At 38.5% G+C, this 12,203-nt stretch overlaps 1 protein-coding gene across 7 annotated transcripts in view; it reads left to right on the forward strand.

Annotated features, from left to right (window-relative positions):
* rxrgb (retinoid X receptor, gamma b) overlaps positions 1-12,203 on the forward strand; it is a 30,788-nt gene that overhangs the window by 14,598 nt on the left and 3,987 nt on the right. For 5 of the 7 annotated variants that reach the window (XM_008406998.1, XM_008407000.1, XM_008407004.2 and 2 more), the window contains 4 exons: positions 4,636-4,871; positions 9,678-9,822; positions 9,997-10,176; positions 11,303-11,481. In XM_008406998.1, coding sequence (XP_008405220.1) covers positions 4,636-4,871; positions 9,678-9,822; positions 9,997-10,176; positions 11,303-11,481 — 740 coding nt within the window. The remainder of the gene's footprint in view (positions 1-4,635; positions 4,872-9,677; positions 9,823-9,996; positions 10,177-11,302; positions 11,482-12,203) is intronic. The other 2 variants (XM_008407001.2, XM_008407002.1) reach the window with 1 other exon arrangement.

The following is a 12,203-nucleotide window of genomic DNA, read 5'->3' on the forward strand; positions in this document are numbered from 1 at the left end:
TATATATATATATATATATCCATATCCATGGCCATATATATCCTTCTCTGATAAAGATGGTCATTTGCACATCTTTATCAGAGACTGTTGTAATTGCTATCCTATGTTTTCCAAATGTTTGTTGTGACTGCTGCCCTTTTGTCATATTGTCTGCTTACCAGACAAGATGTTTGTGAACCCGAGGGGAATCTGCCATGCACATAAAGAGAGAGGTCAGTGCACAGAATCAGACACAGTACATGCTGTACAGTGGTCACCTATTGTGTAATCTTGTTGACTGGCTCCACATGCACTCCAAAGTGAGGGAACACTCCCACTATTGTTAAATTGAAATCTAGCTATCGTTATATTTTTCTGTAAAATTTTACTTTAACGCTCAACATGTTTCCCAGAACTCTTTTTCATCCAGTCTTTTTTCTGGGGTTAGAGGAAGAGGCACTTCTGTATTTTTATCTGCAAGGGATCATTGATTGTAGGGTTAGAGAAAGTGAGCAAGTAATAAAGGGGTGGAGGCCATAGTCTCAGTCCTAAACAGGAAGTTGTGCAATACCTGTAGCCCGGCAAACAGAGAGGGACTGAATGGCCAGCTGTGTTCATTAAGTGTCTGTACAAAAAAAAAATGCTACATCCAGCCAGGGAGGCAGCAGGCAAACATTATGACACTCCTCACATTACTAGGACTTTCCGTTTCCTTTAAAACAATGTTACTGTCTGAAAATAAAGTGGGGGAAAAAAAACTGATGGGGCCTGTATTGCTGCCAGAGGTTAAGTATTAGGACAGGATTTCAAAATGTTTGCAAAATAACAAGCAACTTGTTCCATTGGTGGCTTTCAAAATACTAAGAACCTGAAATCACAACATTGGGAAACAAAACACTAAAAAAAAAAAATAAATTGTCATTTTAAAAAAAAGAACAGTTTTAAATGGGATTTTTTTTTCTCAGAATTGGACAAATTAAAGTCATTTAGAATTGAGTGTCTGGAACAACTGCTGCCTCTGGGCAAGAAAAACTTCTTGGAGTCTGTTTTTGTGCTCGCATTCCCTCCACATCAAATAAAATGGCACAAAAAGTTGGAAAAAGAATAATAGCTTTCCAACTATGTAAAAGTTATACAGGTAAGTAACTGCCAATGACTCAAGTCGAGGTTGGAAACCGTTTAAGTGTCAAGTTTAGTTAATATGAGTCAAGGCACAGGCTGTTTCTCAAATGGGGCATTTTTAAGGTTTATAATAATAAAGAAACTTACAGGTTTTTTGAACGGGCCTGGAGCGAGGACAAAAATAGCAGGCGTATAAACGGAAAGCTCAAGTACTGGACAATGAAAAATCAACAACTTATACTGAGGCAGAGCAGTAAAGAGAGCCAGATAAACTAATCCAGGGAGATACGGTACAGCTGTGGCAAGGAGAGCAAACTGAACAAAGACTCAAGGCTCTAGAAACCAAAATGAGAAATAATTTTGGTTTCTAGACAATAATGTATAAAAAATATATATACAACAAACATATCTGAAGAATAAATTGGTAAATTAAACCCAAAGGAATGAACTACTGGCAGCACCTTTACAACAWCAACAAACACAGAGAGATTACATATATATGGCAAGACCACAAGAAAATGTTCAAGCATAAAGATCAAAACACCCAAGGAACATGACACGATGAATTATTAAATTGTGGAAACTGCTTCTGCTTTAACCTCTTATTAACAACACCTCTTATTCTCTAAGTAATTTTGTGAATAATTTATGATGTCAAGAACCAAAGGTCTAGATAATCTCGCTGCATATTTCTTGCTTTCCACAATTGCAGCGACATCTTTGAGAAATGAAACACAGCGGATGGAGAGCTAAAGAATTGGAGTTTCCTTTCAAAGAGCAAGTCTTTTCCATGTCAGATAAGATCCTGTCTCACTTTTAGAACATTTGTTGTATTTTGACTCAGCATGCCTCCTTGTAACGGCGCTGCAGAACAAAACAGAGATTGTCGCAGAATTCAAGTCCGAGATGCTGTTGATTGTGTTTTTTTGTKTGTTTGTTTTTTTGCTATCACACTCCCACATCCTAACACACGAGACACGAGAATGTGACATTTAAATACGACCTTTGGCACTGCGCCCATTATCACACTGAGTGTGTGTTTGTGTGTGTGTCAGTGTGTTTGGTGGGAGAAGGCACTGACACAAAGGCAGCAGCTTATGCAGTCTGATCCAAATGTTTACATGCTTACAATAGACATGTCATTGTTCATCAGTAACATTTTGCTAAAGGCAACTCGGTTTTACTCATTTTTTTTTTCTCTGAGTCAACAACATCAGCCTAGATAGTTGTTGCTGCATCGGGATAGCCTGTGGCCAGTGTGTGGTTTTGTGTGTGTGGTACGCAGTCGTACATATTTTACATGTACATTGTTATTTGGTGAAAGTTGTGTGGCTCTCAGCTACGACACATGCATGAAATTACACTGTATGCCCTGTTAACCAGCTGACTGACAGCTTTTCTAAGTAGGTCATCTATGTAAATGCCAGCCTGTCAGTTTACATCAATGGATGCAAGGCAAAGTCAGCGCCCTGTGACCGAAATCAGGTGGGCTTCAAACAGTATAGCCATGCACAGCGAACACGGATAGCGCAGAAACACATGGCTTCTTTCGTTAGCATGATCTCAGCTGGCTTTTATCTTTTTTCCTCCCTTACAGCCACAATTCATTTGGGAATCTTTGTAGTCAATCACTGAATTTGCAGCATTATCATCAAAGATTATGTGTGTTAATCATCTGTCTTGAGCTAGAACATTTTGTTTTTCCAGCTAATCACAGAAGTTGTTTAGAATACCCGAGTCAAACGGACATGCGGCACCCTGCACATTTATCGGCACATCTGATAAAGATGTGGAAAACAGCCCTAAAATGAATTAATCCTTTATTACATAGTGTTACATTAATTTACAGATAAACTTGGAAATAGCCGTATAAGTGTCTGGGAATTATACATATTAGGTATGTACAAACCTGACAACCATTCTCAGTTAAATGATGTCAGCATTTATGCTCATTACACTAACATAAGCAACTTTATTGGTAAATGTGTTATTTGAGCGTGAAATATTTAATTAAGACACTTAATGTGAAGGGTTTTTAGAAAGTAGATTTTTTTTTATTATTATTGTGGTTATTACACAGTTTTTTTGGTAGTTTGAAAAAAATCCTTACAGAATAAATGTTTTCACATTAACAGTCTGATTTTTTAAAATGAAAGAAATATATTATGCAACTGTAATAAAATTGTACATATTTTAAAACTTTTGTGTGGACGTTTTTGTCAGGGTTTCCAATAATAATGTTTAGGTGTCAAATTGTGACCCAGAGAAAACTTAACATAACTGGACCAAGAATGTTGAAATGAGACGAGATGAGCTAATTCACATGATAGGCTGCTGATTGACTAATATTTATTCTAATACTTGCAATATTACTTATTAAGGTTTATTTTCTTTCTTCATAATCAAAAAGGAGAGCTCAATATGTCAAGTGACAAATTGATTTTGAGCCCCTGTATGTACATCCCAATCACCATGGAAACGTAACAATGGCAGGAGACAGCATGGAAACATATTTTTAGTTGGATAACACATTGAAAGTTTTATGTCAATTATATATATATATCATCCAATTGAACAGGCTTAGTTTAGAAAGGACATTGTGTAATGATAAAGAAATTATCAGAACAATTTTTAGTGATATAATTATAAAGTCGTATTTTTGCTGATATTGAGCCCTGCATTAATGTAATCACTTTAAGATTTTCTTTGAAAATCTGTCTGTAGGTTAAACAGCGGCACAGATGTCAAACTACTTGAGGGCCGGCGTCCCGCAGCTTTTAGATGTGTCTTTGTGTCAACATGCCTGAGTCACATAATTGGGTCATTATCGGGACTCTTGAGTGCATAAGGAGGTAATTCAGTCCTTTGATTCAGGTGTGTTAACCCTGGAACACATTGAAAGTTGTAGGACCCCTGCTCTTGAGGACTGGAGTGTTCTGTAATTGCGCTGCTCATGGTGGCAGCAAGTTGGAGTAGCTTTGTTATGTTAGTTTGAATTTATTTTCTTTGTAGACTTTTGTTTATAATAAATTTTTTATTTATTTTTTGGTTGAGGTGTTGATCTTTTGGACATATTTCTTCTGGTTTTGGATGCTAGTTATTATTATTATTTTTTTTCCTTCTGACAGTTGTTAAGATGTGTAGCCATAGCAACGAGGTACTGTTTTTACAACTGGGATCAGTGTTTTTAGTATCTGTCAGCTTATTGTTTTTGGTTGTATGTCTGTTAAATCTTTTCCTTTTAAAGACTATCATAAACCTGCAGAAAGCCAACTGTTCAACCAGATGCCAGATAAGCTGGTGGATCGTTTAGCAGCTCAGAAAAGATATATTTTCCCCGTGAGTCGGCAGAAACCTTAATGGGTTATAAACTATGTGTAAATATTAGACTTTGATTCATCATTTGGAAGGAAACTGGAGTCTGATTGAGTTATGATTAACACAGCGCATCCGGTTCAATAAGTAATCATGAGGTCAAAGTTTGTGGAGTTAAGTAGGTTGCTCAGTCACTCGCTACACTTCTGTCTTATCCAGACTCGGCAGGGCCAATGAGTGCAGGCCACGTGCATCCCCCTTCCATGGCTGGCATGGTAGGACATCCCTCAGTCATCAGCACCTCCAGACCCCTACCATCCCCCATGTCCACCCTGGGCTCGCCGATGAACGGCCTGGCATCGCCTTATCCCGTCATCACGTCATCTCTGGGATCACCCTCCGTACCCCTCCAGTCTACTCCCAACATGAACTTTGGAGCAATCAGCAGTCCACAGGTGAGAAATGTGTGGATGTAAGCAAGACACGGAAATTTTTCAAGAAGTAGCATATATATTTTTGAAAGGTTTTGATATGTGTTTTATTTTTCTGCCCTTCAAGCTGTTTAAAGTTACACTTTCTGCTTTACAACATTTTGAGTCTGAAAACAAAGTACTTAGAGAATTTGACGTGCTTAACTCTTGATCATGTGTCTTTTATTTGTGGAATATCTTACAGCAGATCAGAGCCTGATGTATGGGTCTGTCCACCAGCTCTCTTAGGCTCTCCTCTTTCTCCTTAACCTTTCTGTTGACCTTTAAACTTCTTGCCCTAAAGGTCATCTCTGATTACAACAGCAAAATAATTGGAAGTGAACAGGACTGAACTATGCAAAGTAGCTCAGATCAGACGGTGGACATTTGGTCTCAACTTCAACTATGCCATTCCAGTAACACACGTTTTAATCTAAAGCATAATTTAAATCTGTCTGTATGTTTCGAGTCATTGTCCTGCTGAAAGATAAACCTTTGCGCCAGTTTTTAATACTTTTGCAGCTTCCTGCTGCCTTTCTTATGGGATTCTGATCCATCTAGTTTTCCATCAACTCTGACCTGCTGTGAATAACGGCATCCCAACAGCATGATGCTACTTTCACTGTTTCATGTCGGGGATTGTTTAGTGTTAGTTTTCTGCCGTAGGAAGCCTTTTTTTGCAGTCCAAAAGATTCAGTTTGGACTCATCTGACCAGAACAGATTTTTTTTTCCACGTTTGCTGTGTCCTCTATGCAAACTTGACCTATGACTTTCTTGTCATTTATTCGTTAAGGCCAGAACTCCAGAGGCGTCACTGAACATCTGCATTTGTACAGGGATTATGAAACACAGATTCAGACTGGAAAGAAGTTAAAGCAGGCTGAATACAAATGAATGTTGTACTTTTTCTGAATTATTTTTGTTAAATCCATAATTGTCTTTCCTCTTTATTGTTTTGTACTACTGGATGAATGAAGTACAGCCCCATAAGGAGTCAGCTATGAATACACATGATACACACTGAGACCCTTGCTGCAGGGAGCAGCAATCAGCGTTATAAACTACTTCAATCGTGGTATGGATCCAGCCTACAGCGACAGTCTGAGTAGATGTGGGTGTTTGATGGCACAGTTTCTTTTTCTCTGTTTGCCATAAGCAAAGGGACAAGAATGCCTTACTGTCAGGTCACTTTTTGCATTTTTTTTTGCAAAGGCACAGGCAAAAACTAATTATTGGTGTGGAAGTGCATAACCTCAGATAACCCCATCTCTGTCCTGGTTTTAATATTGCTCATAGAGGATGAATCGTTTCTTCTCTATAAATGGGTCACTGCTGATATGGACATTTTTGTTTTTTACAGAACATACTTGTCACTGGCTCTTAAAATCCTTTACTGGCTTTAATTTTTAAGGATGAGTTGGTTCCATGTTTATTTGTATTTAAAAGTGTGCAACTGATGGTTGATTTCATTAACAATTCAGATCAATGGTTTTCTAAATTAGCTCATCAATTGTTAGTTCTTTCTAAGCAAATACTGTCAAAGATTAATTAATTTATTGATATCAACTGTGTTTTTTTTTCTTTTTCTTTTTTAAACCTCACTGTATGCTTAGTTTAGTGAGAAACCGTGTTTTGGGTCAGAATTAATTGACATGAATAGATTTTTTAAAAATTATTATTGTTTTAAGCTTCCAGTTATTTAGCTCAGGGCTCAGTAACCTTTAAATATTTGGTAATAAACATTTGGCTATAGCAAGATGCAGACTAAGCACATTTCCTGTATGCATTCAGGCACAATCTCAGGTCTCTTCTTGTTAGAATTGGTTGAGGTCATTTGATCTGAATGGCTACCCAGCAATGACCCAGCTTTTGGGCCAAACTGGTTAAAAAGGATTGAGGTTGGAGTCATTCCAGAAGGCTAATGCTGTCCTGCTTGACACAATTCAAAACATGTTGTGATGTTTATTTAACATCTTTGTCCAGTTAGAACCCCAAGATGTGACCCAAATTCATCTGGCTCATCATTTGTGGTGAAGTTGACAAATTTGGAAACAACCCCCCCCCCTTTTTTTTCAATACTAATTCTGATGAGAGCAGAAATTTCCACCAAAAAAATGTAAATTTCTTTCCAACTTGGTTGAAATTGGTTTAAATTGCTTTATCTTCTTGTCAAAATGATTTCTCTTTTCTCAGACTTTTGAAAGTGCTTGATTCGCAGGTCATAGTGGAGTCTGCCCCCCTTTAAAGCCCATATAAACCAAGCCTAAATGAAGCAATGTGCTCTAGTGTCGAATAAAGAATATATGATCCATCAATAATCCATACTGAGAGCTTGTAGTCCTTATCTACAGTGGTTTACTGCTTTTTTTTTTTTTTTTAAAGCAGCATCCTGTCTGTACAACACCGCTGAAAAGGTTTACTTTTTTAGTCTTTGTGATATTAATTATTTGTGACAACACCATTGCATGCTAAAGAAGAATCGCTGTTCACCACTGACTCACCGATGAGCGAGTACGGAGGAGCTGATGTTTCATTTAAGTATGACTATCCGCCTCCGGGGCCACCCGCACTGAGAGAGGGTGACAGATGCATGGAAAACCAGCGCTCTCTGAGAACATAAGGGAGAACTAACATGAAGGAAAACCTCTGGTAACCTTTAGAGGTCTGAAATACCCAGGCCCAGTCGGCCGTCAGAGGATCTGCAGAGTGCATGTTGTAAATAAGTGATAGGAAGAGCTAGAGGTGACTTTGGGCAGGGGGATTATCCATATGTCATTCTCAGCTAAATATATAGGTCAGAGGCATGCCTCTCTCCAGTTGTTTTGCAGATGTTTGCACGTTGACAAACGTTAGTACGGGAGACAAATGTGCATTTTGCAGGGTTGCTGCCGACGGCTCAAGGTCAAAGGGCAGGATGTCGATAAGAGGCTGAAAATATGCAGGAGTCGAAAGCTTTCACGGTCTTGAAAGAGATTACGTAAGAACTTCCATTTCTCGTGGATTGATGTCCCTGTTAACCTCGTTGAAGTTTAAGTTTGTTATTGCACACCATGATGTAACAACCTGGAGCTAGACTTGTCACTGACAGTGCTGCGACAAAAGTATCTGCCCCTATGTTTGCTTTTTGCTTTTTTTAGTACAGATCACAAAACAACTTTCAATTGTCACACAAAGGTAACCTGAGTATATACAAAAATAAGTTAAACAAAATGATCAAATATGCCTGGAAAATTCTGTATTTTTAAAACACATGCTGCCATTTTTTTTTTCACAATCAAGTTACCTTAATTTGTTGTAAAAATGCTACATATATATATATATATATATAAAAAACAGCTCAAAAGAAAGTGGTGCTCACTGGTGCTGCAGCTCGGCTGGGGCCTGCAGCTCCAAGGCAGAGTTTTGGGTAAATACAGGCCACATTGTAGTAGCTGGCATTAAGGCACCTACAAATGGCTTTTTGTTTTGCTTTTATAGTTTTGCATAATACCTTGATGATTTATGACAAAAGAAGCAATGTCATCATCTCAAGCACTGCAGGCCTCAACCGCCTCATCTTTGGCCTGGGTACACGAATCAACAATAAGAAAGTGATGGGGCAAAAATTACTTCCATTGGAGAGTTTCAGGGTGAAAATCACCAACTTGAGACTTAAAAAAAATATATCTATGCACTAGGAAACAAAAGTAAAACATTTTGGACAGCTGGCATATTTGCCATATAAAGGCATTTCTGAATTAAATGAAAACTATGAATTCAGATTGCTAACAGAAAACCCTGAAGGAAACTGTTGTTCTGATCTTAAGGATACGCACACTTAGGCTATTCAGCAGAAAATGATCTAGCTCTAAAAGAAGGCCTTGAAATGACCTAGTCAAAGTCTATACTAAATTCTGGTAGATGTTGTGACATGGACCTTAAACAGGCTACTCGCTCTTGAAATCCCTCTAATGTGGCGGAAAAACAAAACACCCGTTCCACAAAGAAGAATGGCCTGAAAATCCACTAAAGACTTGTTGGCAGTTACTGTAAACACCGGAAGGCAGGAGTTGAGTGGCACAACCAGTTGCTCTATTTAAACGGAAATATATGTTTCACACATAGCTTTGGAATGGTGTGGGTAGTTTTATGTCCCTTAATATTTTAGCTTATCATTTGCAATCAGCATTGTGTATTTACACAGGTTATTTTATTGGTTTTATCAAGCGTTTGTTCGATATTCTGAAACCAGCAAAGTGTAGCTAAAAGCAGAAACCAAAGAAATCTGTCAGGCAGAAAATACTTTTATTTTACAGAAATGTACATCAGTTAAAATGTACATTTTTGGGGGAAACTAGAGAAGACCATTTCTGACTGTAGTGGACACAGTATATTTAAATAGCTTTAAAAAGGGAAATTCTGTCTGAGTGCCCTCTGCTGTTGTTTTTGAGTACTGCGGCACCCATGAGTATTCCCCTCTCCTACACCAAGTAGAACACATGCTCAAAAAAAAAAAAAAAAAAAAAACTTGTATGACAAGTCTCAGAAAGCGGATTCAGCCCCTCCCTCTGACCAACCATGTGATCGTTTGCTGAGACACTTTCACAATAAAGTGTGTGGGTGGGGAGAGGGAAAAAAAAGTGATCTAGCAGAAGGCAGAAAAAAAACAGAAAGGGGAAGGGAGATACTGTCATGAGACTGCTGAACTCCTTTCGCTTCCTCTGTACTTCCTCCTGTGCTCTGTTTTGCTCAGCTCCAGCCAACCCAGCCTCAACTCTTTGTTTTATCCTCTGTCTTCCTGCCATCCTCAGATGAACTCAATGAACAGTGTTAGCAGTTCGGAGGACATCAAGCCTCCGCCGGGCCTGCAGTCTCTGGGAAACATCAACTACCAATGTACGAGCCCGGGGGGGATGTCAAAGCACATCTGTGCTATCTGCGGGGATCGCTCTTCAGGTAACATTTGAGGGTGGACCCAAGCACTGCCAAGAATCCTCTCAAGTTTTGCTCTGTTTTTCCTGCTGCTGTAATTATCTAAGACCTTGAGATGTTCTCCCCCAAAAAAAAGATTTACGAATTTTGTGGTTCAGAGCAGCAACAGGTCTGACGGGTTGGATTTATGTCGCGCAGGAAAGCACTATGGTGTGTACAGCTGCGAAGGCTGCAAAGGCTTCTTCAAGCGCACTGTCCGTAAAGATCTCACCTACACGTGTCGAGACAGCAAAGAGTGCCTGATAGACAAGCGCCAGCGGAACCGCTGCCAGTACTGTCGCTATCAGAAGTGCCTGGCCATGGGCATGAAGAGGGAAGGTGAGCCTGTGGAATCGTTTTAATTCACACTAAACAGGTTTTTGTTTGACAGTCCTGATCATTTGCGAGTCTTATTTTCTGTTTGAACACATAAACCGGTTCAAACAGCAGGTGTGGGTGATATCTGATTATTGATTTGAAGCTCTCTTTTTTTAAAATCCTAGATAAACTAACTGATCTTCAGTTTTATACCAATTAGGGAAATTATGTCTGTTATTAGAAACAACATAAAGCAGATTAAGTGGGTTTTTAGTGGCTCTGTAGATTTGATATAATCTCTTACTTGAAGTTGTCAAGGTTTTAACTAAGACAAGTCCATACTTCACAATTTTAATTGTTGGAGGTCCATCTGCAGAGGCTTTTAAAAGGGTCCTGTTAAAAGAGGAGTTTTTAAATACATAATTTCCTAACTTTAATATGACCTATGACTTACATCCTGTGTTATTACCTTTTTTTAAATAACTTGACTATTATTCTGTCGATCTTTAAACCAATATTTTGTTTGACCACATCATGATTCAGTTCCACTATTCAGTCTTCTTGTGCTCACACACACATTATCATTTGTAGTAAATTTGTTGAAACTGAGTAAAGTTCAGCTGTCAGTAGGATTGTCCTGACATTTACCCCAAATCATACTTGTAGTGAAATTACTATAGATCAACTTTCACCCAAAACTTTTAAACGTTTGCTGAAAAGCCAAAAGTATGTATTCAAAAAAATCAATAGCATTTTCATCATTGGAATAGCTTTGAAATTGCCAAGACAGAATCAAGAACTAAATCTGACAGCAGATCTGTAGGGCCACCACAACAGAGCTGTGGACAGGAGATGTCCTCACAATCTGACAGATCTGAATGACGTCTCCAAGGCAGAGTGGTCAAATATTAACACTTCAGGATGTGGGATGCTCTCCAAAGCAGACTAGGTGCTAAAAAAATAAATCACTATGTGCTTCAACAAAGTGTAAAAGTCATATTCAATAAACTGGAATATGCGATATTATGAGGTCAGTTTGTCTGATTCAAAGTACCGTCAGACATTCGACACAGTTTTTCATAACCTCACATATCTGTATTTAAAAAGCTTGAATTTAAATGGATGTTTTGTGTGTCTCCGTGTTTGGGTGTGGGTGTGTGTGCAGCCGTGCAGGAAGAGAGGCAGCGAGGGAAGGAGCGTGGCGAGAACGAGGTGGAATCCACCAGCAGTTTCAACGACGACATGCCGGTGGAAAAGATCCTGGATGCTGAGCTGGCTGTGGAGCCCAAAACGGAGACGTACAGCGATGGAAGCCCCGGAAACTCGGTAAGGATCTAAGTGACTAATTAATACAAAGCTCCTATTTCCACAATATGTGCTGTATCCATCTAAAGAGATCAATAAACTTGGGAGGAAGCGACGTGTATTACAGATTATGAAGCTAAACAAAAAGAACCCGACCAGTCCAAGTTGAAACGAGTTTAGAAGGGAATCTATAAACACTGATAAAGGATTGCTTGATGAGTTAATCAAAGGTTAGCAAGGTTAAGCAGCTTGAGAGACTAAATCCAATGTAGACTTACGGATGTTATAATCTTTACTCCAAAGTCCGATTGAAATATCTTACAGAAAAAAAAGTCAGATGCATTGATGCTTTGGAGCACTTTTGTTACAAGCACGTTGCATCACCTCTTTTTGTAACAACACTTTTAAATGCTTGAAAACGGAGCTTTGAAGTGATTAAGGTTTGGCGTTAGTGTGGAACCTGAATTTTTCTGAACTTTTCATCTAGCCATTCCAGACTGCTCTTAATTTAAATATGAAAAGTTTTCACCTTCTTGCATTATACAAGATTTGGCACCAAAAGAACCTTTTAACTTTATCGAGATTAAACAAAGGAATGTACGGTATATGACTGTGTCACTAAAAAAGGGATTTTATATTCTTAGCTTTCTTCACATTTACCGAATTTATTGATGAAGAAATCGTTCATGTGCAATCATTAAGATTTGTTTACAAGTTAGATGAGACATTGACACATTATATAT

The sequence above is a fragment of the Poecilia reticulata genome, linkage group LG4 (assembly GCF_000633615.1).
Source record: "Poecilia reticulata strain Guanapo linkage group LG4, Guppy_female_1.0+MT, whole genome shotgun sequence".
Classification (NCBI taxonomy): Eukaryota; Metazoa; Chordata; class Actinopteri; order Cyprinodontiformes; family Poeciliidae; genus Poecilia; species Poecilia reticulata.